General features: G+C 37.7%; 2 protein-coding genes across 4 annotated transcripts in view; one reads left to right on the top strand and one right to left on the bottom strand.

Annotated features, from left to right (window-relative positions):
* Nucleotides 1-1905: 1905 nt before the first annotated feature.
* Nucleotides 1906-21788, top strand: shtn1 (shootin 1; the record flags this gene model as incomplete). Its single annotated transcript, XM_015054681.1, has 12 exons — nt 1906-2028; nt 6532-6727; nt 7808-7905; nt 9521-9602; nt 11046-11140; nt 11231-11377; nt 12485-12638; nt 13183-13294; nt 13595-13677; nt 17518-17618; nt 20275-20325; nt 20635-21788. Coding segments are annotated over 12 exons (1353 nt in total), but the record flags the coding sequence as incomplete, so codon positions are not given.
* Nucleotides 21789-25488: 3700 nt separating this feature from the next.
* The window catches only part of eno4 (enolase 4), a 13087-nt gene continuing 10943 nt past the window's right edge, over nt 25489-27632 (bottom strand). For all 3 annotated transcript variants that reach the window (XM_015054677.1, XM_015054678.1, XM_015054680.1), the window contains 3 exons: nt 27407-27468; nt 26454-26571; nt 25489-25957 (listed from right to left, as the gene is read on the bottom strand). In XM_015054677.1, coding sequence (XP_014910163.1) covers nt 25887-25957; nt 26454-26571; nt 27407-27468 — 251 coding nt within the window. In that variant the 3' untranslated portion in view covers nt 25489-25886. The remainder of the gene's footprint in view (nt 25958-26453; nt 26572-27406; nt 27469-27632) is intronic.

The raw sequence follows: 27632 nt of genomic DNA, 5'->3' as shown, positions 1-27632 counted from the left end.
CCTACGTCCGCTCCAAATTAATTATTAACTCGATGAGTTTGCTTGTTGGTGTTTGGCTGGCTGCTTTATTGTTGTGTAAAGTGTAGAGGTGATGCTGAGCTTATCTGCTTGGGATGAACCAATTTCTGGTTTGGAATGTTGTTGGGTTTGAAAGCACCAGAATATTAAGCTTGACATTATGTTCTTCTTCTTCTTTTCTTCTCCGGTGTGTTTAGACGAGGTTTGAATCCTTTAGATCGAAGGAGGTATTAACCATACTTTTTGTAAAGCCCACATATCTGTATTTAAATTTTATTGGTCTAATGTACTTTATGTTTAGTCTTCAAAGGAAATTAAATCTCTTGTTTTCATTAGATGTAAGTGGAAAATCCTAATGATTAAAATAAAGGCTTGAAAACTGTGTGCAATTAATCTATCTGATTAACTGCACAATTTTACTTAGTGAATTGAGATTTTGCGTTAAGTACCCCATCAATCCACTGTGATATGGAGTCGATCAGCCTCCTGCCTCAAGTCATCTTCATTCTTCATTCTGAGGTTTGGTGTCCTTCATTTTCTTTTTGACTAAACCCCATAGAGTGTTTATGGTGTTCAGCGAAGGCCAGTTTGCTGGACAGTCAAGCTTAATAACGCCGTGGCAGATGAGTTACCCTGGAAACAGCTTTTGTTATGTTTGGCAGTGTGGGTTGATACCAAGAGCTGCTGGAAAATGAAAAAGCTTGTCAGCAGAAGGAAACGTGAAGTCCTGTAATATTTTCTCCTAGACGGCTGCATTGAGCATAGATGTCAGAAAACCCAGTGGACCAACACCAGTTGACATGCCACCCCCCAAAGACCATCACTGACTGGAAACTTCCAACTGGACATCCGTGGATTCTATGGTGCTCCACTTTTTCCCAACAGACTCTGGCAGTCATGCACTAAAATGAAAATAATTTACAGCTTCCAGCACATAGTAACAAAGACTCCATTGTTAGACTTAATTCTTCTCAAATTAGCATCGGTTCTTGTTCGTTTAATGCAGAATGCATCCAAACGTTTCAGGTAAATGGACCTTGGGTACAGTTCACATTTGAATACTGAAACTGTCTATTGTATGTCATTCAGTATCTTCCAGATAAAGATGATTGTTGATTGAGGGAAGGAAGGGAGGAGAGAAAGAAGGAAGAAAAGGAAGGAAAGAAGGAAGAAAGGAAGGAATGAAAGAAGCAAGGAAGGAAGGAAGGAAAGAAGGAACAAAGGAAGGAAGGAAACGTAAACTGTTTTCTAATCAGTTTCACCAAGAATAAAAAAAAAATTAATTTCTGACAATTTTGTTTTACTCTATAACATTTTATTGGATGGATGGATGGATGGACACACGAGCAACCAAAAAACCATTGTAGTACTTGCCATATTAAAATGTACCAGTCGGGCTGCTCTGTGCCACTTATTTCAGGTAGAGCGTTAAACAAAAATGACCTTTTATTTCCCAATTATTATGATTACGCCACTTTCTTATTTCAATATTAGATTTAACATCACTGTTGTAATGTGACAGTGTATGAGTGTGAAAAAAAAAAACAACCAACAACTCAAGATAGGGTGTTAAAAACATCCAGTGATAAGAGCAGAAAAAAAATCGGTAACACTTCATTTGAAGGGGAGTGAATAAGACAGACATGACACTGTCATAAACATGACATAACACCTGTCGTGAACATGAAACAGCCTTCATGACTGTTGTCATAAAGCGTCATTCAGTAAATAATGTCAACTTTGTATTAAAAGTGTCATAATTTACCGAATAATGCTTTATGACAACAGTCATAAATATTCATGATGACTTTTTCATGTTCATGACATGTGTTATGTCATGTTTATGAAAGTGTCATGTCAGTCTTATTCACCCCCCTTCAAATAAAGTGTTACCAAAATATCTGTGATTTTTCAGTGTCTCAGAGAGTCATCGAGGAAGTCAGCGCGATTCAGGAGGACCTGGAGATTGAGAGGATGTGTCGAGAAAGTGCTGAAGCCCTGGCCTCAAAGGTACACAGTATCCCTACACAGATGTGTTGCTTCAGTTTTGTGTCACACTACTATAAATCTAATGAACAGAAATGTATTTTAAAACGTCCTGACCAAAGAAATAACGTAATCTAACTAACTCATGTCTTTGTTTACCTCAAGTCTGGGTTAAATGAATCATCCATAACACATTAAAGAAGCCTCCCAGGATGGCACTATGGTCAGTGTGTTGACATGAAGATTATTCTACTGAATCATACATGTTGCAATCAGAAGCGCGTTCGTCAACAGCACATCTTGTGGGTGAAAATTGCCCCGGTTCCTCAGAGCAAGCTTGTTGGACGCTTCCCATTGTGGACTGTGATTGAGTGTGAGGGAGCCACACATAGTGATTTTGTAGCCCACTGGTGCAGAGATTATAACTGTAATCATTTCTTATTCAATTTTTGTACAAAAGCCCCTACAGTCCACCTTGCCGGACCAAATTTGGGGTAGTGGGAGACTGCTGGTGAATTATGGTGAAGGTCAAGTTTTAGGCTTTTTTTTTTCAGCTTCTTTTTTTTTCCTTGCTACTTGAACTTTCAGTGTCTTTTCATTCTGCTTGTTTGGATCTTTATAATTTATGGAAAGTAGCACTTTTATCAGCCCGTTTATAAAGTAGGCTGTTTTCTGTATTCCAAAAGCTGTTTTTTGGGGTTTTTTTTTGCATATCAATATTTTTAGTGCAGAAATTTCTTTTAAAATAAAACTAAACATACACTCTTTTTAGTTTCTGTTTTGCTGTTCTTATCACTACATATATTTTGAAAAATCAGGACTGGAGGAATCCAAGTCAATTGGAGAAAGCCCAGACGGAGATGTAAGAGAGATTAGAGTCGAGCGGAGTTCTGTAGGATGGGAAGGACCAGGCTTCTCCAGTATAAAACTACTTTCCTTTCATTGCATGCTACTAAAAATAGCTTTGACACTGAGACAGGGCACCAGATAAAGTTGTTGTTAGGGACACATTAATCTACATTAAAGCAAAAAGAGGAATATCCCAAAGCGATTTGGAAAAGAAATGTAATAATTAATCTGAGTTGAGTTCAGTAAAAACAAACAAACAAAAAAAAACAACTGAATGAATGTTTAAGAATAAACATTGTTACTTATTTATAGTTCAAACCGCCTGAACTGTATATTTTTCAAACATTGTCAGTGTGTGGAAGATAAAAAAAACAAACTCAAAGATTTTGAAAAAGTTCTAAACATTTTTAATGCTTGAATGTTTAGCTTAGGGCTCACTCACCTAAAACTCAGTTTACTAAAAATGAATAAAAATCTCTACTCTTATGTAGAATGTCTGAGGTAATGACACATTTCCAGACACAGAGGTGATGCTTTGAGAACGTTGATCACAGTACATTCCTTCCAAATCATCTGAAAATGATAAAAGAAAAAAAACAAAACAATTTTAGTAAATACTGACTGCAGTGGTAAACCATCTAATGTCTCTCGAGAATTAAATATTTTCTGAGAGTTCTACAAACAACTGTTCTCAAATAGCACTGATTCCTCTGATGCTGACAGATCATTAAAAAAATCCTCAAATAAATGAGTCCAATACTTTTGGACAAACATAGTAATGTCAAAAATAATTTTTAAATCACACCTTAAGCCTGATGGTGAAAGCGCTCATTCTTGTCATACATGGAAAATGCTGGAGGTTTTAAGCACTGAAGGGAGGGGAGGTTTCATTACCAACCATAATTACAATTTCTTTGATAGTCGACGTCTCGCCACAAAAATCTTTGCGAGATCCTGACTGCAGTTCTTCTGATTACTGTAGTCAGCTGTATGTTGCTATACTTCCTCTACTAATTTACCGTTACCCTTCAGTAAGTTTGAATTTAGAGCATATTTAGAATATTTAAAGGCATTAATGTTGGAAAATACATTTTTATATAAGCATAAAAATGCCTCCTTCAGACTGCAGAGCAGGGGTGTATCCAGAAAGTTTTTAAGGTGGGCCAGTGACGATGTTGGGGTGTCACACCAAAATAAAAACCCAGACAGGAAACAGGGCTGGGATACCAGGAGGGTCGTACCTGACCTAAGAGACACATATCAGTCTCATAACATGAAGACATAAAAAACATACAGATATTTCTCTTATTTCTTAAGTGATTAATTCAAAGCAAAAATATGATTCTCATCAGATTAGATTGGAGGGGATCTAATCTGAATGGATTTATTATATTTTTCTGAACCGAAACCATAAATAAAAAAACATTTATTAGCACACAGTGCCTACATCAGATTACACAAAGTTGAGAAGATACTTTTATATTTGAAATAGCTATTTAACGACACACATCAGCACTTACCTCCAAAGTCAACACTAAAATGAAGGGAAATGAAGAAAGAAAAAGGAAATATACCTATGTTAAAAAAAACAACAACACAATAATGATCAGAAGGATCCTACATCTGTACCAGAGCAGTTTATCAATATACAATACATAAATAATGAATAAATATATATTTTTAATAAAGTTTATATTGAAATTTTACATTCAAATCTTATATTTTTATGTTTCACACTGTTAGTAGTGCCAGAGAGAAACAGTTTGTGAATTTGCCAGGTGAATTCACACTGCAACAGCTTCACAGCTGACATATGTTACTGCGTTAGATAGTACAATAACATAATCAAAAACAACATTAAATTTTGAGGCAAAGTGATATAATTCTTAAGTCTGTAGATAATAAGATTCAGATATTGAGCTCAGATTCAAACCCATTGATCACCAAAACTAAGCGAACTGTAAAAAAACGTAACTACAAACATAAGATTTCCGTATCACGTTGTCACCGTTACACAAAACATATTTAAGTCAATCCATAAGGTCCAAGTCGCCATAGAAAATGACAAACAAATTAAACTCGCAGTAAATCTCTTCATACTCAATGACGGTAGGTTATTTCTTAGAACCCTGGAAAGATGCTGAGACTGAGTGAAATTTCTCGACACTCCTACGTTCAAATTAAAAAAAGTAGCTGCAAGGGAACATCAATTTAAAACTGGAAAGATGAAGACGTGGTTTTGACGCTTAATGTTTTTGAGGCATTGTGTAATCAAGATGAAGGGGCTGTTGCTTCATAATAGTGACCTTCGGAGAGAGCAAGCCACTGCGATGTCAGTCTGGATTCATCTGAGTATGTAATTTATATGGGCATCTGTGCTGAGCTGTTCAATTTTGTTGAAAGAATGCAATTCCATGTTATGTATTGCTGATTGCGTTTCAGGGGAAAAAAAAACAAAACAGATGCAGTCTGAAGGGTGTCATCAAAAGAAAGATTTGCTGCAATCTGCTCTCTACGGGATGCCATTGATAATGCTTTTTATTTTATTTATATTTTGTTTATTTACTTTTTTGTGTCCTTTTCTTTTTTCCCACTTCTTTCTTCAGATGACATCTAGATGCATAATTTGCACTCCTCTCCCTCAGATGAGCCTCATGACGGCTGTGCTGAGGGTCTTTGCTTTGTTGATACATTTGATCGACTGGTGGACGACCTTTCAAAAGGGCAATCATCGCTCTCACAGTTAAACATCATGTCAAATGGACAAAACACAAAGAAAAACATGGCTAAAAATGTTCCGCAAGAGCTTTGAATAAACACATTTAATTCAGTCACATCAATTATTAGAACTATACAGATAAATGTGCACTACTGTACCGATGCCTCTTCTGCCATCAAGAATGACTGACATACATATATCTATATGAATGTGCGTGTTTGAATATGTTGAATGAACCTTGAATATCCTGAGTAAAAAAATTAATATATATTGAAAGAAAGTTTGAATATGTTGAATAAATGTCAAATATACTAAGTGAAAGTTTAACCTGTCATTCACTAGAGGACCCAAATTTGGGTCCTCTAGTGACAGGGGTGTCAAACTCCAGTCCTCAAGGGCCGCTGTCCTGCAACTTTTAGATGTGCCTCTGCTGCACCACACCTGAAAATAATAATTAGGTCACTAGCAAGGCTCAGGAGAACCGATCTACACAGGGAGGAGGTAATTAAGCCATTTCATTCCACTGTTTTTTACCTGTGGCACATCTAAACAACTGCAGGACAGCGACCCTTGAGGACTGGAGTTTGACACCCCTGTCATTGTGAATGACAACCTGTGAACAACAGGTTAAGTATTTAGATGAGAGTTTGAATATATTGAATGAACCTTGAATAGGTAGAAATTAGTGCTCTTGGAAATGGAGAGTTTTGTTAGGTTTTTGAATTCTAGTTCTGATATGAGTGAGGATCTTTATATATATATATATATATATATATATATATATATATATATATATATATATATTTTTTTTTCAACCAACTGGAATGCGTTGATGTTCCAAAGGACTTTCCTGGTGTGAAAACAAAAATACAATGAGATTTGATTTCTTTTTTGTATTGTGACAAATAGAAGAAAGTATGCAAACAACCATTGTTCTTGTGTTCTCTCTGCAACGGAAGTTAAAACGTGAAAACCGCTCTCTGAAGAGGAAGAGCATGATGATGATATCGTACCTCAGCCCAGAAACCATCAAAGACATCAACCTGGAGGAAGAAGAGCAAGATGGCGATGAGGAGAAAGTTAGGGATGAAGAGGAGGAACAAGAATCCGCTGCCAGAGTTTGCCTCTCCGCCGACTGCACTACCTTCGTCTCAGGTAGATCATTTCTTCAGCTTTGAATCAATCTGCATTAACTTCATGTTTAATAAAATCAACAAAGACAGAAATCTCAGAAATCTGAGTTTCAGCAAAACTTTCAAAAGTGTTTCTTTTTTTTTTTACCACTTATCTGCTAGAAATGATTAAAAAGTACTGGTCATGATCAAAATTTATAGGAAAAAAAACAAACAGATTTTATATAAAGTCCACAGTACAAGGTGTGTTTATTCACAGAAAATCCTTGATCATTTAAGGGGAATGCTGAAAAAGAAAACTGCTGTGGGTGTTGAGAAGCAATACCATTCGAAAAAGCTTGGGCATTATTGCAGCAACAGTATTTCTCATTGGAATAGTTAAGAAAATTACCAACATTGTGCAGCATAGCTTGTTAAGTGGCCAGTTAGCACTAAGCAACTTGTATCAGATAAATTTGTTCATGACAAAATAAAGGTGCTCATGACTCCAGAGGGAAAAATAAAATTCCACCAATAAAGTTCTGGAACAAGCTGATTTGCTCAGTCTTCAGACTGAGCAAACAAAGTCCAGTCGTCCTTCCACTACATGCGTGTTGAAGCAGAGGGTTAACTTCACAATCAAAGCTGGTAATTAATCAATTTTTAAAAGCATTGGGATCGACTAATTTCTGGGAAAAGATAAAAAGGCAGGGCAATTACCTGATATTATACTAGTCAGAAAATTTATAGTATTTTCATCCAAATTATTATGTCCAGGGTGTATTATAAGCCTGGCGGGCCACAAGGCTTTACATGTGCCCCCACCAGGCTAAGCATTGCTTATTTATTTAGGTCTTTTTAAAATGTTTGCATTTTTAAGACTTTATAGTTGGTGTTCAAATATTAATCTTTCAATGACACATAATTATCAAGTGAAATTTTCAAATTTCCTCTCAACTTTAAAATTTTTTTTATCTCAAAACCACGACGGGCCGCTGGATGAATGACTGACCTAGTGCCAAACCACCAGGCTTAGCAAGTTTTCTGGGGGAAACCTTGACGTTCATGTTTGTTTAAAATCACCATCAATCTGAAAATGATGTTTACTTTGTTATTGTTTCAGAGCTACAAAATAAGTTGGAATTGACACTTAAGGAGAAAAATGAAGTCATCTCTAATCTTGAATCCACGAGACAACAACTAAAGACTGCCTGTGACGAAGTAAGTTTAAGATTTCTAATAGTTTTATACTTTGCAGCATCCTGTAAGGAGAATATTTGTCATAATCGAAGCGGACTGAGTGACACGCCAGCTTGGCTCGCTTTGCAAAAACAGCTTTTAAAATAGGCCAGCGTCGTCTCTTCAAGGAGAAGTAAGAGGACATTCGATACTCAGACAGTGGATCACACTCTGTCTCCTGTGTCCACCTTTCTAAAGACTGCCATTTTATTAATACACATAAAAAAGAATTTGTTTTCAACAAATTCTTCTTGAAATGTGGCTGAATTGTTTCTTCTCTTTTTCTTATTTGCTGTGGCTCTCAAAAGTTCATACGCACTGTTAAATTTTCACATATTAGTGCCAAAAAAAACGTGTTCAAAATATTTTCTCTTGAAACAGTTGTGCAGTTCAACTGAAAAACAGATAAATATGTTCAAGGGGAGGTGCAAAAAACTTCAAAAAAAAGCTGCAGAAACTAGATTGAGTGTGCACACCCTTAAGCAAAAGTTAGACCATATTTTTTAAGCAAATTCACATTTGTTTTTTTAGTTTTTTTACTTTTAAGTCTTCTTTGATTACAGTCTGTCAATATTCTCCCACTTGGGCTTGCAAAAGTTTTCAAAAACTGTCTGTGGTTTTCTTCAGGTGAATCCAATGATCTGATTTTTTTCCCTCTGGCAAACTGAGTCCTGTGACACAGTTTCTGTCCTGTCTTTTCAATAACTAGAGAATAGGTAGATTTTGTAATGTCTATTGTCCAACTGCTTATTCTACTGCATAAAGAAGGCCTATCAAAAGTAAAGCTCACATGTAGTTTTTTTTTTGTTTTTTTGCCACTGTCATCCCCCTCTGAGCTCCTAGAATCCCTTGTGAAAGTATCTTTGGTAATATGTTTTCATTTCAAGTTGATTTTACCGCAATAGCAAGATTTTACACTGCTGGGAGACCCATGTTGTATATTCTACTAATTCAAAGATGAAAAGGAGTCGGACGGATTATTCAGACAAACTTTAGTGAAGAAAAAGGATGAATGAATCATACATGATATGATAGATGACAGAGTGTCACAGAAAACACAGCTCTTTCAGGAAAACCCCTCCATATTTGTTTTTCTTCTTCTAACTTCTAGTTCTAAAGCGTCATGGGATATATAGTCCATTCAATTAAAGGTCCACAAATGGTCAGTTTTGAACCAAATATGAAATACTAACTAGATCTATGAAATAACAATTACAACTCAAGTAGTTGCTTAAATATTAAACTATAATATCCCAAATAATAAGCCATAAACTACCAAACAAATTCTCAACAACCTATTGAGACTTTAGGTCCAGGACGTATAGACAGAAATGTTTTTCATTTAAATTTACAAAGTTATGTTTTATCTTTTTGAATCCTGTGCGCTTCGTATATGAACTTTCTTTCTGTTATCTTTACCTTCACAGTGTTTGACAAAAGGCTTTTAATCTGTCACACATCTAGATTAATGTCTGACTTTTAATGTCAGTTTCACTTTAAGAGACAACACTGTAAAATAGTGACATAGACAAAAGAGACAAATCCATTTCATTTTCTTTCATAATGTTTTAATTTTATTTATTTATTTATTTTGCAGCTCATGAAAGAGAAACACAACAACACGGATTTAATTGCTGAGCGTCTGCAACAAAAGAAGCTCCTGGAGCATTACAGCAGAGGTTAGAGAGCCGTCCATGCTGCAGAGATGCTGCAGTATCATTATTCATGCCGTGTGTGAAAAGATGTAAACCCTTTTAGGGTAAGGAATAAACATTATTCGCCTCATTGATTTGCAAAAATTACCTATTTTGTTATGAACACACGTTGCGGGTCGCATATAGTTCAACATTTTCTCCTCTCGTTATTCACATTCACCCACAGCAACAGTAAAAGGACACAGTATGGAGAGAAAATGTCCTATTCACACAAAATGAACCGTTACGGGAACTTTGGCCTGATTCACAGGGGTCACTCTTTATTTAATACGTGTAATTTTGAATGTGACATGTGACATTACGTTTCTTCGAAATGCATTGTTCCAGAGCTGAGGTATTGAATCAACATTATTGCCACTGTCAACATCTAAATAATTATCTTTGCCTTCACCTGGTGCCTCCGCTCCGCTTTGCAGTCATCTGTGCATGAAGGAGAGAGACAGTGATCGGTGGCTCTGGATGGGCGATAAATGATGCAGAATTTTCAGAGCAAACATTTTTAGGTAACTTATAAGTCAGTCTGAACTTCCACACATCTTCTGCTTTCTGTCATTTCTGCACAGAAAGCAGAAGACGGACTCCAAAGACTCTCTTTTTATTTAGAATTATATGAGAAATAATCCCACTCTAACTTGTATGTGAAAGAATTTTATCCAGAGTGAGACAGAATGTTTTTTGTAATGTACGCTTAAATGCAGTAACTGAGCAAAAAGCTGTACTTCAAATCCCATCGCTGAAGCGTCTACATTCAGAGCAAAAGGAATCCTCAAGCCTTTGCTAAAGGCTGGCAGGTTGCTAAAGCAGAAATATCCAACAGGTTATTCAAAGCGCTGGGTGAGAGTCGGTTTAAAATATTACCGTCTGTAAGAAAGGGCTTTTCACTCTGAGTGTCAGAGTAGCACTCGTAGCACTGAGGTATTTATGAGTGGACAAATCTGCTATTGAAGCTTTGAAATCAGTAACACAAAAGTATTCAGTCCTCTTGGAATTTTTTGTTTTGTTTTATTTTACAAGCTGTATTTAAATGCTTTTAAAATTAAATTGTTTATGAAGCATCTGTACAAAATATTGTACATTAACTCAGTAAAAATAAGCACATATATATACAGCTGTGGAAAAAATTAAGAGGCAACGTAAAATGATCAGTTTCTCTGGTTTTACTTTTTGTTTTATGTTTGAATAACATGAACATTGTTCTTTTATTCTATGAACGACTCACATCTCTCTGAAATTCCAAGCAAAAATCTAGTATTTATTTGCAGAAAATGAGAAATGGTCATACGTATATGATATTTACATATCATGCTGGACTTTGCTGCTTGTACAAAGTGACTGAGGTGTCTTTCATTGGGATTTAGCAATATGTAGTTTAACAGAAAATTAAATGTGTAAATGTCTTAATATCAGTTTCTCAGTTTGCTGTGGAAGAATACGAAGCTTTGCAGCACACCCTGGACCTGGAGCAGAACCTGAGGACAGAGGCAGAAAACTTTGCCAGAGACGTGAGCCCGCACTCTTTTGTCATCTGCGACGTTGTGTTCCTGAGTCTTATCTATTTTATGCTGTTGTTATTTACTTATTGGTGTGTTCAGATGCTGGTCGAACAGACAAAATTGAAGCGGCAGAGTCAGATCCTGCTGCAGAGCTGCATGCCCAGCCCAGCTCTGCAGGATGTGGTCAGTCAGGTGACCGCTCTGACTGAACAGATGGAGACCCAGAGGCTGCAGCATCAGAACCAGGTCCGATCCGAACCGCAAAACACTTTCCACAAAAACGAATCTGCTTGGAAAATAGAAGCTGTGTTTTTGCATGTTGATCTTTGTCTTCTTAAAATTTGTTTGTGTTTTTTTTTGTTTTTGTTTTTTTTTACATGTTGGATGAAATTAAACTTATATGTTTAATTTCTGTTAGGATACCAAACCTGTCAGCAGAGATTAAGGGCTGGTAGCTTGTCATCTAAAGCTCGTTTCACATCAGTTGACATCTGTGGATAATGTAAAGCTGTTACAATTCTTTGGAAAGGGAAAAAGTCGTATTGTGTATAATTGTCCTAAGAATCAATCAGGAAAAACTGCCAACTCTAACTGTAGTGAAAACTAACACAAATAATGAAAAATGAAATACAAGGATATTTACAGTATCTTATTTGTTCGATTTAATGATATGGTTTTAGTTAAAATCCATGAGCAATAACACCAAATTATACATTTGAACTTTAGCTTCATAGTTCTTATAAATAAGAAGCTACGTTCTTATGAATAAGAACTTAGCTTCTTACAGATAAGAAGTTAAATTCTTGTTCAAAAGGACAAGAAAGAAGCTGAATTATTTCTTAGTTCTTCAAGCTAAACTAGCTTAAAGAACTTCTTTAGGTTAGCTTGCTAAGTTAGCTTGTTCTTGACTAACTTTGCTTTAGCAGCCCAAAGGGTACTTAGCTTAGTAAGGCTGCTTACCAAGCAGCCTTCTCAGGAGATACAGTTTTAGAAATCAAAGTGGCCCATGGCATATTTTACTGCAGGTGAACTGGCTTCTCTCTTTTGGTATTTAGTATGGAATATGAGAAAAGGAGTTACAGCACATGAAAATAAAACAAATACTGACATTTATTATTTTAATGTAACCAGAACTTTGAGCTTTATCTTTCTTATTTCTGGTTACCTTCCTTCCCTCATTAGTTATAGTTAGGGGGGATAAATTAGTTAATTAGACACTCGTCCCATTATGTGGTGAAAAATAGGCCAATTAATATTGGTTAACACTTAACCCGAAGTTCATTAAACAGTTGTTTTATATTTTGTGACTATTCTTTAGCCTGACTATAAATATGGTTTATGTTTGGTCACCAGATCAAGCAGATGGAAGAAAAACTAAAGACCTGTGAAACACAAAAGGAACTAACAGCATTAAAGCTGAAGCTGGAGCTCCTGGAGGAGGAAAAGGAGGCGTGCCGTATCCGCTGCTTTAACGCCGAACAACAAGTCAAAGATCTACAGTTTACAAGTAAGAACCTTAAGAAATGTGAAATCTGAGAGTCAGTGGAGTCCAGCACACAAGCTGCACCGCAAAGCACTGACAACTGCACAGCTTTAGCCTTTGAGCAGACTGCAGTAGTATTAGGAAATGGATGGAGGCTTGCTTGTGTTGGACATAAGCACAACATTTTCTGCTGTGGTATTCATGTAGTATTACATTCTGAAAAGTGTATTTGGGCTGTAGTTTGTTTTATTAACGTTAATCTCACTTAATGTTTTGGTTTAGTGATGACAACTTACTTTTTTGTGTTCATTTAACTTAAAACTTTTAGAAAATTAAGTTGGATAAACTTAATTGAATTCCTTGTAACCAACTGAAGCAATTCAATTAAGTTGAACCAGTTTCTTTTTACAGTGCAGTAAATTAACTCCTCCCATTTGTGTTGCAGAAAAATCCTTAAATTCTCCAAAGATCTAGTTTTACTTAAAATGGGACTGTTTTCATTCCCTTGTTCCTACACTTGCAGCTGTTCCTAAATATTTTGTGTAATTCTTTGTGCTTGATTGGCCAGTTGAGCAACTCCAGAAGAAGCTGAACGCTGCCACCAACCCACCCCCAGCACCTCCACCTCCACCTCCGCCCTTACCTCCTGCAGCCCCAGAGTCGACCTCTAACCCTCTCAGGTTAGATTTTTTTTTTTTTTGTCTGAACATCTGTATTTGAGAAGTTGTTGAGGAATCAACTTATATAATGTAATAAATGCAATGAAATGTTTAAATAGAAATATATTTACCAATGAAAACTTTTTGATTAGGTTATTTTACATGATTCTAGATCTGACAATCTAGAATGGAACTACTTTGTTTCAGCGCCGATGAAACAAAAATGTTTTTCCAGGGCATTTTGAATTAAAAAAAAAATCTGCTCTAATACAAATATTGCATTTTATTCTAAGATTTTTGCTTTTTTCCCCCCCCCTACAGCTCATTGCTGTCACTGATTCGAAAGAGAAAGAACGTTAGCCATGACGTCCCATTGGTGGAGCAGGACTCAGCCAAGCCTGCAGGTACACAGCAAACATCTACACACCGCCTGCTTCATTTTATGTCACAAGGTCATTCTTATTTTGGAAAGTATGTCTGCAGTGTTGCTACAAAGTATTCACCCCTTTCATGATCCACAGAGTGGATGAAAAATGAGGAAAAAAAGTGAAAAAGGAAATCTGGTTTCTTCATAATGATGGCAATTAAATAAAAAAAAATTCACAAAAATTAACAGATTGCTGGAATATTAAACCCCCTTTAAAAAAAACTGGCAGAGATAGTGCCAACTAGTGGTGATAGTCACACAATGAGGGGAATGGAGATGAGTTGAGAGCAGCGAATGTGTCTCAAATTATTGCAGTCTAAGTTCTGCTGGTTCTGGAAGGACCATTCCCTGGTTAACCACTAGAGCAGGAAGACTAAAGTACGTTCCAACCAATCCCAGAAAAGGTTATTGAAAGCTTTAAGTCAGGGGATGGACACAACAAAATCTGAGCACTTCGTATCTCAGGTAGTTTAGTGAAATCCATCAAGATATGGAAGGAGTATGTCCCAAGGTTCCCAAGGTCAAGTGGAAGAAAGTTGGTCCGTTGGGACCAAAATAGAAGTTTTGGCCATCAGACAAGACGTCTATGTCAAACACTACACATCACCGAAATCACACCATCCTTCCTGTGAACCATGGCAGCAGTAGCATCATGCTGAGGGGGATCCTTCTGAGTAGCAGACCCTGGAAGACTTGAGAAGGTAAAACAAAAGCAGAAACAGCCAGAGAACTGCGACTTCAGAGGACATTTGTTTCCCCAGCAAGACACCAGGCTTTCACCTAAAGTTAGACAGAAATGATTTAAATACAACAAGGTGGATGTGCTGGTGCGGCCCGGTCCGATGGAGAAGTGGTGGTCTGTTCACTGGCGATCCACAGGCAGCCTGACGGAAAGCGTAGCGTGAAGAATGGAGGGAAAGTGCAGAGTTAGAGAGTCCACTCTGACCCCCTGCTGGGATGGCAGCCAGAGGAGCTAAATACCAAATTAAAGAGGGAAAATATTTCTACAAAATATTTGTCATTATTTTGTAGAAATCAGTTTTGCTTTAACAATAAAGTGTTACTTTTTAGACTTTTTTTTTTGTCAAAAAAGCCAAAGTTTGTTATTCATGACTGATTTGTCAAAGCAATATTAATAGTGTAACATCCAGGGGTGAATATTTTTGTATGTGCTTGATTAAAAAGGAAATGTTTATTTTACTGTTTGCATAGGAACATATCCTTGTTCACATCTCTATTATGCCACACATTTAGTGGTGATACTTCAACTCCAGGATTACAACTATTCATAAGAGAGTCCACACACTATAACATGGACTTCTCGGGACCTAGCGGCAAAATGGTCAGATAGTTTTATACCACGATGCAGATTTTCAAAAGCTGGTGGAAAATGCCGTTGGGTGACTTTCTGAATTTGATTAACAGGTTAACAAAATTTCAGCGTTGAAAATATTCGCAGTTTTCTTCGCCCCTTTGACTTTTTTTTTTTTTTTTAGATCTCTGCCTTTCGGGGAAAAAATCAACTCCTCTGTGCCATTCAATGCATAGTGGGGGGCATATAACAGCATTTTATGATACATTTTCTTTTTTTGCCTTCTTTTAAGATTACTAATACTCTTTCAGCTGCTTTAACCAGAAGCCCACTTTGTGTACAAAGGTTTATTATTCAAATTAAGTTCTCAGTTTTTCCCTGGATTGTATTCTGTCTGTATGGCATAACTGGTTTAAATACTTTAAGGTGTTTTTTCATTTTACCTACGATCTTTGAAAAATGAAAGTTTCTTATTAGGACAAAATGTGTAATTTAAAAAAGGTTTACGATGCCATCCTTCTCAAAATCTGCATGTTTGACCTTCTCAGTTAACAATTTGAATTCTTTAATTTGTGAATTTAAATTGAAGCCTTGACTTGTCGAAGCAGGTGAGTCGTCCGTGTTGACTAAACAGATTGAGCTGAGTCCTCATTTTGTCTAATAGTGATCAAAAATGTGAGGTCTGAATTGAGCACCAGGCACACATTATTTTAAAATTACATACGAGATTGAATAGGCACCAACCAAGGATCTTCTGCTCTGACTCCTGAATAATGGTTTCATTTTAAGCACTGAAGGAAAATATTTTGTTATTACTTTAACACAAAATTGTTTTTATGTAACATTTTTAAAAGACATCTCTGGAACAAATGTTCGATTGTGAGTGCCGCTGAATGTTCCATTTTAGAAAATTAAATATTAACATCCTTTTTTTGTGAATGGGCAGAGTTTTTGGCTGAAATAAATTATTTGTTCTCATCTCCTTCAGCCTCTCCTTGAAAAACTTTTGTATGGAAAATTGCATATTCGCGTGTGCTTTTATATGGAGAGCCATTCTTGGCTAAGTTTGCTAACCTCAGAAATTCCCATTTAACAGAGTCTGAACTGTGATTACTGCTAAATCAGTTGTCATGGTAACAGTTATGAAATTTCCCATGATTACAGCCGAGTTCAACATCAAAAATAATTATATTACAAACGGCCAAAAAGATGCAAGATTAGATTGTTCACCAACCTTTCATTCTAGACCTTGTTGAAAACTTAATGAAAAGTTCTAATACTGCTAATATCTTTTAGAAATGAAAAAAAAAAAACCACTTTTAATCTAGGGTCCTTCAGTCATGTTCAATAAATTTCAGTATTTATGAAAAGCTCAATTATTTCAGTATTTTAATTTCCTAAGTGACACACAATTTCATGGAGATTGATGTTTTCAATCCTTTTTTTATTATAATAATTTTCTTCTTACAGCCAATGTATTGCTGCAAGATGCATTACATTGTTGTCTTGTCCTTTCAAGACATTGAAAATCAGTATATAACATCAGTCTAATAAAAAAAAAATTAATACAGTCATGTTAGCTTAATGAAAAGTATGTTTAACACCTGCTTAAAGTTTTGTTTTTATAAAAGATACTTTTAATTTGGCAATCGAGCCTCATCAGAACCTTTATTTTAATATATTTTATAGGCTGTATAGATAAGGACATGGTAAATATTAAACAAACAACACTTCTACACACGTTCTACAAAGCCATGTCAGGATCATATCAAGGTCACATCAGGGCACATGTGGCCCTGATGTGACCTTGATCAGGGTTACATCAAGGCTACCTCAATTCACCCACCTGCTCTGTAATCAATTCTTCATGTTGCCACAAGATGGTCCAATCAGTGAGCGTCGGTTTTAAGTTCAGTCCGGCTCAGGTCCTGGTGAGAGGCATTCAAGAGATCACAGAATCCCACTTTACTGTTTAGTGGCGAAGGATTAGTAAAGTGCAGTTCTGCTGCTGCATTTCAGATGTCTGGGCCGAGCTGCAAAGATGCATGTGAGCAAGTTGGCCAAAAAAAAAAAAAAACTCGTTCAGTTCCACCAGTTGTGTCTGGAGCAATGGGCTGAAATCTTAGCAGACTTTTATGAAAAGCTTTTGAAAATATACTAAAAGCATTTCACCCAAGTCATACAACTGAAGAGGTAATTCTAACAAACGCCGAAGAAAACTTCAAATAAGTTTTTTGTTTTTTTTTTGGAAAGATTTGTGTGACTTTATGCCAAATAATGTGGACAATGTGGTTTCTCTTTCTTTGGGGCGTTTAAACATCTGACATCAAATGTAGGACATTGATCTAAAGATCATGTTGTATTTTTATCTCTCTAATTATATTCATTATTAACACTAACTCTATAATAGTTTTCATGTCCATATATTCAGTAAAAGCTACACATTTGAAATGTTTAGCTGCTGGTAGTGAAATGTGACTCCTGTGTTCATCTGTCACTGCAAAGGAGACATCCGGCACCAGGCTGTGGAGGAAATGATGCAGAGAATTAAAAAGGGAGTTCAACTTCGACCAGTGAAACAGTCACCAAACAGAAGTGAACCAAAGGTAACAACAGCCTATGAGGCCTTTATGCTAACATGATCCATTCTCTTTATATTTACATTTCAAAATCAATTTGTTTTCAGTTGCAAATGTTGTGAATTCATGATGAAGCACCTGATTGCAGAAACTGATACAAGGGAGGTTGAAGCTAGTAAGAGTCAAAATTATTAGCTTGTAAGGCTTCAAAAGTAGAACCTTGCATCAAATTTGGATTTGGTATCTGACTGATACAGATAAATGTACGCAGCATGACACATGACACACACACACACACACACACACACATTCACACATGGAAATAAACACATAGGCACGCCACGCTGTGGACTCTCAGCTGAACTGACAGGACTGCTGCTTTGGTGCTTCATAGGCAGTGAACCGTCTGACTGGGCCATTTTGATATTTTGCATAATTAGAGGAGAAATGAGCAGCCACTCCAAATTTACAAAAAAAATGAAGGAGGAGCTAACTAAAAAAACTTAAAAACAAAAAGGTTAATGTAGGATGCACCCAAATGTGCATTGGGCCAGAGATGACATTGGACCAAACAACATTATCCCGTCCCAGATTGGCACATAATGTGCTTGTTTGTTAAAACGGACCAGGTAAACTGTCTTCAACAAGAATTTATAGACACTGATGAGCCAGAAAAGGGTAGAATGCCTCCTCCGGGTCAGAGAGAGTGTCCTGCCTCAAGTGGAGAAGTTTAAGTATCTCGGGATCTTGTTCACGAATGAGGGGAAAATGGAGTGGGACGGATTGGCGCAGCGTCCGCAGTGAAGTAGGCACTGTGCCGGTCTGTTGTGGTGAAGAGAGAGCTGGGTCACAAAGCGAAGCTCTCGATTTACCAGTCAATCTACCTTCCCTCATCTATGGTCATGAGCTTTGGGTCATGACTGAAAGAACGAGGTCACGGATACAAGCGGCTGAAATGGGTTTTCTCCGTAGGGTGTCTGGGCTCTCCCTTAGAGATAAGGTGGGAAGCCTGGGCATCTAGGAGGGACTCAGTGGAGCTGATGCTCCTTCACGTCAAAAGTTGAGGTGGCTCGAGCATCTGGTTAGGTGCCTCCTGGACGCCTCCCTGGTGAGACGTCCCAGACACGTCCCACTGGGAGGAGGCCCTGGGGAAGATCCAGAACACGCTGGAGGGACGATGTTTCTCGGCTGATCTAGGAACGCCTTGGGATTCCCCCTAAGGAGCTGGCCTGACCTGAGGTGATAATTGCATGAAGTGTTATGAAAACCATGCCCTTATTTTCAAAATTGTGACTAAAAGAATTGTGAACATTATTTTTGGATAGTTACATAAAGAAAACAAAAATAACAAGAAACCACTCTCATTGCACTCAGTGTCCTTTTGTGATCAAGTTGATGATTAAAGCACTTGAGGTGTTAAGTTTTCATCAGCAGGCCTTTGTGAATAAAAATGGGCCAGATTTTTTTTTTTCCTCTGATTTGTTTATCCTTTAGTTTGTGTTAGACCCAATTGGTAGTGTGTCCTCAAACTGAGTGAATTAACATGGTCAAAATGGGTTTCTTTGTAGGATTTAGTTAGGCTGAGGACAGAGAGAAAATAGAAAGGTAGATTCTACAGGATCATGGTGAAATTCATGGGCAGTCTTCTGGGCTTGGAAATAATTGGAACGCTGGAAATTTTTGTCATTGGGATTTTCAGTGTTTTATCTTTCAGTCAGCTTATAACTTGGTAGATTGTACCAGTTCCGTGCTGTACATTCTGTGCCACCTGCATTCCTAACACAGACTCATTGTAGCTTCAGATCCACCTCTGAAATTTATATCTGATGCAGACATGGGCAGAGTTTTACAACAGAAAAACATTTAAAAATCAGACGCATGACATTTACTACAACGCACGTTCAAACAAGTCGCGGTTCTAACTTTCATTCAGATGACGAAGCATGAATTTATTTCAGAGCAACAAGACGTGTCTGCTATTCTGTGTCTTTACGCTCAAAAGATTTTTTTTTCTTTCACACTAAAACTGACATCGATGGTCGTGAGTTTGAAGGACAACTTTACCAAATGCAGAATACATTAAACACTAAACACGGACATGGGAAATGGAGCATTGTGATTGGAACAGAAAATGTCTTTGCTGCTAAAATCACTGAAGTGTACCAGCTGCAGATATAAAGTGTTCTTAAGCCTGTTTTTTTTTTTGTTTTTTTTTGCTCGTGTGTGCGCCCATGTGTGTGCGTGTGTGCATGTGTGTGTGTGGGTGTGTGTCTCCGTGTGTGTTGAGCATACAGTATATTGTTCAGTGCTCTCAAATCCATCAGTGTTCGGGATTATCTAAGAGCTTCTTGTTTTGTTAAAACATGACGTACGGTCAGGACTTCTTTCAGTCTCCTTGTTCCTCCTTAACAACTCTGTCAAATTAGATAGCATTAGGGGCTGCTCTGCAAGGTCATTATAAATAATGAGGATGGAAAAATTGTCATGACTCAAAATGCTTATGTGTTAACACATTTGCTTCTTGTAGAAAGCATACATCTTCATGCTTGAGTACAATGTTGTATCTTTGTGGTGAGAGAAGCAATTTATTCTTTAAGTGCTGAATGAGGTAAAATAAGCATAATGTGTCAGACCACTGTTTATTTACCAAACCCATTTTCTCCTCCTATTTTCCTTTTATCAGATGGAGAGGCTGCCCTCTAATTCTGCCATTCAAGAACTTAAAGGAATCATGGTAATGGGACTTTGAAGCCGTGTTTTGCTAGTTAAACTTTCCCTTTTTTTTCCTTCTGTGTTACGGAAATCTTTACTTTAGCATCTGTTTCTAGAAAAGTAGTCAAAAACAGTCTAGGTAGAAAGTACAAAACATTTATTTGATTGAGGTAATTAACTGGTTGGACATACATACATAACTAAATATCTGATTAAATGTTCTTTTAGTCGAGAATTCACAGTAAAATAAATTGAAGAATCACATTTATTTGCATTTAATATTCACAGTTATGTCCCTTATGTGTCCGACATGATATCTTGACCTGTCCAGGAGAATTTCAGCAAAACTCGCCCTCAGCCCAAAGCTGTGTCACCATCACCAGGCCAGGACGAAGAGCTGCAGAGGGTTCTTCTAAGAAGACGGGACATCCTGAAGTCCTAACATAACGCCACAAGTCATCCCCTCATCGTCTACATCATGAAATGTTTCTATCGTTAAGTTATTGGATTCATCCAGAAGTGTAATGTTTAGGTCCACGCAGCCTCAGTGGATAAGAGTCATGTAGTACAGGATGATCCCTTTGGTTACGTTCACACTGCAGCCTGACGTGACCCAAATCCGATTTTTTTATCCCACCTTTTTTTTCACACTTCCAAATGTACAGGACTTGTGAACGGGTAAATTACCTGAAAGTGTCCCGCATGTGCACTAGAGGGCGCAGTCGAAAAAAATCAGTAACGTCAAGTAACACATAGAGATCGTTCTCAGTGTTTTGCCAACTGCCATAAAGAAGAAGTGCTCAGTGATTGTGGAAGTAAACATAGATGCTAATGGTGGAGCATAGCTTATACATTTGAAGTTATTGTCCGACTGGAGCCAGAATATTGTCAACTTAATCCTCATTGTAGTCATTATTGTTAGTTGGACTTTTGGTCACATTTGAATTGGATATGTATCGGATATTCGGGTCGCAGTCGAAAAAAATACGACCTTTGTTGGTCAGGCTGTCATGAAAACTCCAGATTATGGGGGAAAAAAAAAATCGGAATTGGGTTACTTCAGGCTGCAGCCTTGGACTCAACAAACTTACTGTCTTACCTTCTGAGGACAAATAAAGAAAATTTAAGTCAATATTTTGGAAAGGTTTGGGTTTGGTTTTCTTTTCAGATTTTGTCCCCATTTCTTTCTGTACGAGTGAAACCTTATGGTTTTCTGTGGTTGGATGTGGAAGACAGTAGGTCACCTTTAGAGAGCTGCATTTTCTATTAAGTTAGATTCTAAGAATCCCTGATATACTTTACATATAAAAAGATCTCCACACATAAAAGAGGGAAAATAGAAACTGTTTGGGTCCCTTTGAACTAAAATGAATGACATTTATTGTGCTATTGATTTCCTCTGAGAGTCTTAGTCTGGTCAAATGAAAGTTATAAACGCAACGTCACTTTTTTGATGTTTATTAAACTCTTTTTTCGATCAGTGCACTTTTATTTGCTATGTTTTGAATAAGGTTTGGAATTTGTAGCCTTGAGCTTTTTTCAATGCATATTGTTTCGGTTTAGCTGGGATTGGGTCTGGCAGCCGTTCAGTGGGCTGCTATGGGTCATAGAGGATGTCATTCCTGCTCTTTATGCCATCATGTTTTTGGCAAGACATCCACTCAGCAGTATTTTATACTTGGTGACTTTTAAATATTTAAGTGTGCCGAAAACTATGCATCACCCTGAATCAGTGGTCAAACCACACAAGTTTACAGCTATCTTCAACAGAAAGGCTTGATGAGCAGCAACTTTGACTGATAGTGCTTTTGCCTGATGTTATTGACATAAAAATAATATCTGGTTTTATTAAAATCAGTAGCATACAATTTCCTTGCAATTTTGTTATTTTCCTGAAGCTGAGATTTTCTTTGCTGAATTTCTTTGAATAAAACCAAAATATAAATATAGCATGGTGCAGAAAATGTCTGCGTTCTGTGGGTCGCTTGTAGGAACCCACAGAACGCTCACAGAAACAAATCGATATTTTGCACAGCAAGAATTACAGGCAAATGATACAGTTAAAGCTGCGATAGGAACATTTGACAAAAATATGATTTTTATAAATGTGTTCAAACATTCACTGTACCCTCACAGTACAGGACAATAGTGAACAAATCCACTTCCTTTGGCTCCTCCCTACGCAGAAACACATCCCTCCTGGTCAGAAACAACCAATCTCTTGCATTAGTCATAGTGGGCAACATCTCTCTGCCTGGCTTCCTAACCAGATGGCCAGACAGAGATTTAAAGAGAAGCCTCAAAAGCAAATGAGGTGGATTAGCAACGCTAATTCTGCTGCTGCTGCTTGTCATGAAATGCTAACATCACCATATCCAGTCATGAGACTGTCACAGAGCAGCAACAGTCAAGGGCCTCCTCACATTCATTGCCAGTTTCTCCCAGGAGTTTTTGTAGATATCATTGACTCCTGTTGTGGTCTTTGCTACAGCAGTTCAGGAGAAGCCTCTGACTGAAGACACTGTTGGTGGATTACAACCTCACAAAGAGGACACCTTTTGTCTTTTGGTTATGTTTTTCATTTTATGCAAAAACCTTCATTGTGCAACAATCTCCAGAGGTTCCAGAGTCATCCCTAACACAGAAGCAGCCATTGTTTTTGTCAGGTTGTTGAGCTTTTTCATTGGCTCTGATCCTGCTAGATGACGGCAGAATACGACTCACTGAAGGTATTCACTGGAGGAACCTCTTCAGAAGCCAGGATGATTTTTAGTCCCTGTTGTTTCCACTAAAGGAAAAGGAACTCTAGGAACAAATCTGACAAAAGCAGTTAGGAATATATATTACACATGTGTGTATGTGCTCAGGGGTTAGATTTAGGACTATGGTGTGAATTGAGTATGGCTTAGGGTTAGGATAAGAGTAAGGTTTAGGATGTAGAAATGAATGGAAGTCAATGGAAAGTCCTCACAAAAATAGCCACGCAAACATGCATGTGTGTGTGTGTGTGTGTGTGTGTGTGTGTGTGTGTGTGTGTGTAGGTGTGTGTGCGTGTGTGTGTGTGTGTGTGTGTGTGTGTGTGTGTGCGTGTAATCAGTAATTATTACCACCTTTTCAACCACTGAGAATTTTCATAATTACAGAGATCAGACTAAAATATCTGCTGGCTGTTTTGTTACAGTGTCTTTGGCTGGATTTCCCCTCAAAGCTCCAGCTAGTGATGGCTTTTAGTCAGGTTTAGACCAGAGGATCAGCCTGCATCCTTTGAATGCAACAATGGCCAGACTGCTGATTAAACCACACTGTTAGGCTTTCCTGGTTCAGTTTTGTTTTCCCTGACACCTGCCCAGACTTCCCAGATTCCTGCTCCGGCGAGGAAGTGAAACATGAGAGCTGTGAACTATGACAGATGTCCCTCACCTATTGTGTTGGGCTGTTAATTAAAGCTTTAAGCTTCATTTAGCACTGAGATACAATTTCCTCCCCAACCGATCCACCTAACACAGTTTGTGGACGAATGTAACTGAAGTCTCTCTGACCAGAGTCAGCGGCAGCACGTTTTGAAGTTCACAATTATTAGTTTCCTTTTTCTTCCATGCTACAGAAACAATGTTACACAGAGACACACACGCACGCACGCACACACACACACACACACACACACACACACACACACACACACTTTGTCTGTGGGTGCAAAAGCAGAATATTAGCAGCGTGTCTGTAAAGTCAGGGTGAAGGTGTGTGAACAAACAGCATACAGAGTGCGTGTTACAGCGGAATAACTTGTAGATTATCCTGGATACCATATTGAAGGACGGCGTTAAAACAGTCAACCTTCCTATGACATGAAATGAAACTAAGGTTGTTTGTGTTGGTTTATGTTGCTGCCTCATTAAATCCTCCACTACTAAAGATGTTTTTGTGGCTAAGGCCGTCCTTTAGGCTCAACAGTAAGGCCATATTTAATAACAGCTTTGAGGAGTGACTCTCTACTGTTTCCCTCTTTTATGAGCTGACAACTTGCTTCGTTCTTTCCCTCTGCAATCTACTAAAACCCGCCAGACTTGGTGACTTTAATTATCAGATATACACACGTTTTGATCGAGGCAAAACATACAATTACACGAGCCGTGCTGCTGTGTCCTTTTTTTCCCCTCTGCCTGGTTGCCGCTGCCACACCTCTGATCGTCGTTAATCAACACAGCAATGGAATAAATTGTTTTGTTGTTTTTCGTTTGTTTTCTTCCCTAATTGCTATAAGGGAACAGCAATTAGGGAGGTTTTTTGTGTGTGTGTGTGTTGTGGGAATACTTAACTTGACCTGTTTAGTCAGTAATTTTATTAACTTTTCCACAACACACAGTGCCTGCCCGCTGTGGGCCCCTCACTCACACACAGCTGTGTGTCCAGCCTTTGCTGGTCTCTGCATATTTTGTTGATTAAAGGTTTGTTCTCTGACATTTACGGCAAAACTGTATAAAAACAGTCAAGAAGTTAAACTGAGTGCAGCCAATGACGTGTGTAATTTAATTTTATTTAAAAGCCAACCTAACATTTACTGAGAAAGAAGAAGAAAAAAAAACAGGTCTTGTTTTACTCAAAGTGCCCAATGAAACAGTTACCCTACCATTATTGAAACATTTCAATTTTGACCATTTCAATTTTAGTCTGTTTGTGGATCTTGCATAACACAATGTTAGACTTTATATAGTTTTTTTCACCTGCTTCTCCTTCATTTGGATATTTTTCAGTGAAGCAAGATGGTGCTGCTAATTTGGCACAGATGGAACTATTTTAGAACCTGACAATACAGGCAGAAGAGTAAATGCATACCAACAAGACCAAGATTTACATAGGTTGAAAGCAAATTGCTTACTTGGAAGCAACACGGGGGATCCGGAGAACCGTGGTGGAAGGAAATCAGTAAGAGCACACTCAACCCGGAAACCACTAAAACTCAACCACAACTTTAGGAACGGAGGTTCGTCTGGTGTTTCATGAGGCAGTGGGACATTACAAAGGTGGGAAATAAGCCGAAGGACTTTTTTCTTTTTTCTTTTTTTTTTGGCGTAAGATCCTTCAGCTGAGACGATGAAGCAGAATCTCCAGTTCAGCTGGAAGAAACTCGGGGGGGAATAAAAATCAAAGAATGCCAAAAATCACTGGAAGCTTTTAAAACTTTATTTTCACCTCAATCATAACATGTTTTTATTTGCTGCAAAATAAATTCATAAATTGTTTCCAAAGAGAACTGAACTGCTATTTTCTATCTTCACTCTGCTCTGTTCACTTACAGTTTATTGGCTGTTGATATGCTTGAACATTTTGTGTGGTCTTTCATTGAACACATGAATAAAACAGATGTTTTCCACTCTTGCTTTATCAGAAGTGGTTTGGATTGAGTTTCATATTGAGGCTAAAAAAATAAATAAATAAAAAGGCTAAAAGAACATGCAGATTAATGCCGACCACTGAGTGAGCTGTATTAGTGCTCACAAGTAACAACAGTAGGAAAACTGGGAACTGATTTGTGTGGCAGGTTTTCAAGGCTTGTTTAAACAGGACAGACTGTTGGCTGAGTCATATGGTTTCCTCTGCTGTAGCCGGCTGCTCCTTTGGCTTTTCGCTGAAGAGCGGCGGTTCCTTACAGACTGGGGACAAGACCAAAATAACAGAATTAGCTAAACATTGCAAATCTTTACTAAACATACACATACACTCTTTTTCTGTTTCTCAGTCAACTCTGAAGTCAGCAAAAAGTATCAAGACAAACAGTAAAGACTGGAAAGCCGTCCTGACTACAGCTGTCTTATGGCTTTTGATTAGACTCACATACTCAATCCTCATTAAACCTCTGGTGTCCCCGCCTGCTTTTCCAGAAATGATGAATGGGAACTTATTTGTCCTCGTGTGTAATTAAGTGGCCAATTAACAGATTGAAGGTAGGGGAGGGGGGGGTGGTTCTCATTCTTCCACTCTACCCCACACCAATACATGTTTGCATGATTCCTCACACACAGGATCCTTTCACATCCAGCACACAGACAGAAATGTGTTCTCAAGCTCAGACCTCACTTTTCCCTGCTTTGTGAGCGCCTCCTTCTCTGTCCAGCTAAAGAAGTCAGAGAAGAACAGAAAAACACCTACCCAGAAGTCCTTGTTGGGCCAGTTCTTCTTCTATTGATATTAGGCGATTGTATTTAGCCATCGTCTCAGCGCCTCCCAGACCTCCCAGTTTGACATAGTCCAGCCCCAGTCCCACAGCCTGAGGGAGAAGAGAAAGTTTCAGGGAGGTGCAAAGGTTTTCCATCCATCCATCCATCCATCCATCCATCCATCCATCCATCCATCCATCCATCCATCCATCCATCCATCCATCCATCCATCCATTCATTCATTCATTCATTCATTCATTCATTCATTTTCTAACACACTTGTTCCAAGTGGGGTCACCAGGGGTGCTGGTGCCTATCTCCAGTGGGCAAGAGGTTGGGTGTTTTTGTTAATGCAACCACATAGAAATCATTACTGAAAAAAAAAAAAAATCAGTTCCATTTAGGGGGCCCCAAACAGCCACTTAGTTTGCTTATGCCTCGGGCCCCATAAGAAGACATTTTATTGGATTAGCCCAATGTCCTTCAAAACAATTAACCAATGAGTCATCACAGTTGATAAATTCATAATTTATTTTGTAACATTATGTCCACCTCGAGCTGGCCGTCTTCCCGAATGTCTGTACGCCATAAAGTGGCCAAAACTTTTATAACACTATCTTAAAAATCCCTTTGTATTATTTTGTTGTCAAATTTGACCTTTCCGAAAAGCTGATATTTTTTTTCTGTTATGTTATAAGACATATTCACCAATATATCCAAAAATCTGAATTAATTCTTTAGCTTCACACAATTACAAAAATGAATTGCCTAATGACTGATATTCTGAGTTATTGACATTTACTTGAGTTATGAAACAAACAGTGAAAGGATCATTTATGAATCTGAGCACATTAAATCAAGCTGCTGTTCAGCAGAAAGGTTACAGCGACATAAAATAAAGGAACATGTGACACTGGACACAGAATGAGAGAGAAGAGAGCTTACTAAGTCTGCAAAGGATCCGTCACTGCTGGATTCACTGAGCATCGTATCCATCACCACTGAACCTGCAGATTAGAATTTAAAGACCCACACAAAAAGGAAAGAATGATTTTTTGCAATCCATTGAAAACTTGTAAAGATTAAAAAAGCAGATAGAAAACACACACACACACACACACACACATATATATATATATATATATATATATATATATATATATATATATAT

Source organism: Poecilia latipinna, unplaced genomic scaffold (assembly GCF_001443285.1).
Source record: "Poecilia latipinna isolate Pla-1442-1.1 unplaced genomic scaffold, P_latipinna-1.0 Scaffold1270, whole genome shotgun sequence".
NCBI classification, from domain to species: domain Eukaryota; kingdom Metazoa; phylum Chordata; class Actinopteri; order Cyprinodontiformes; family Poeciliidae; genus Poecilia; species Poecilia latipinna.
This window is presented reverse-complemented; position numbering and strand designations above follow the sequence as displayed.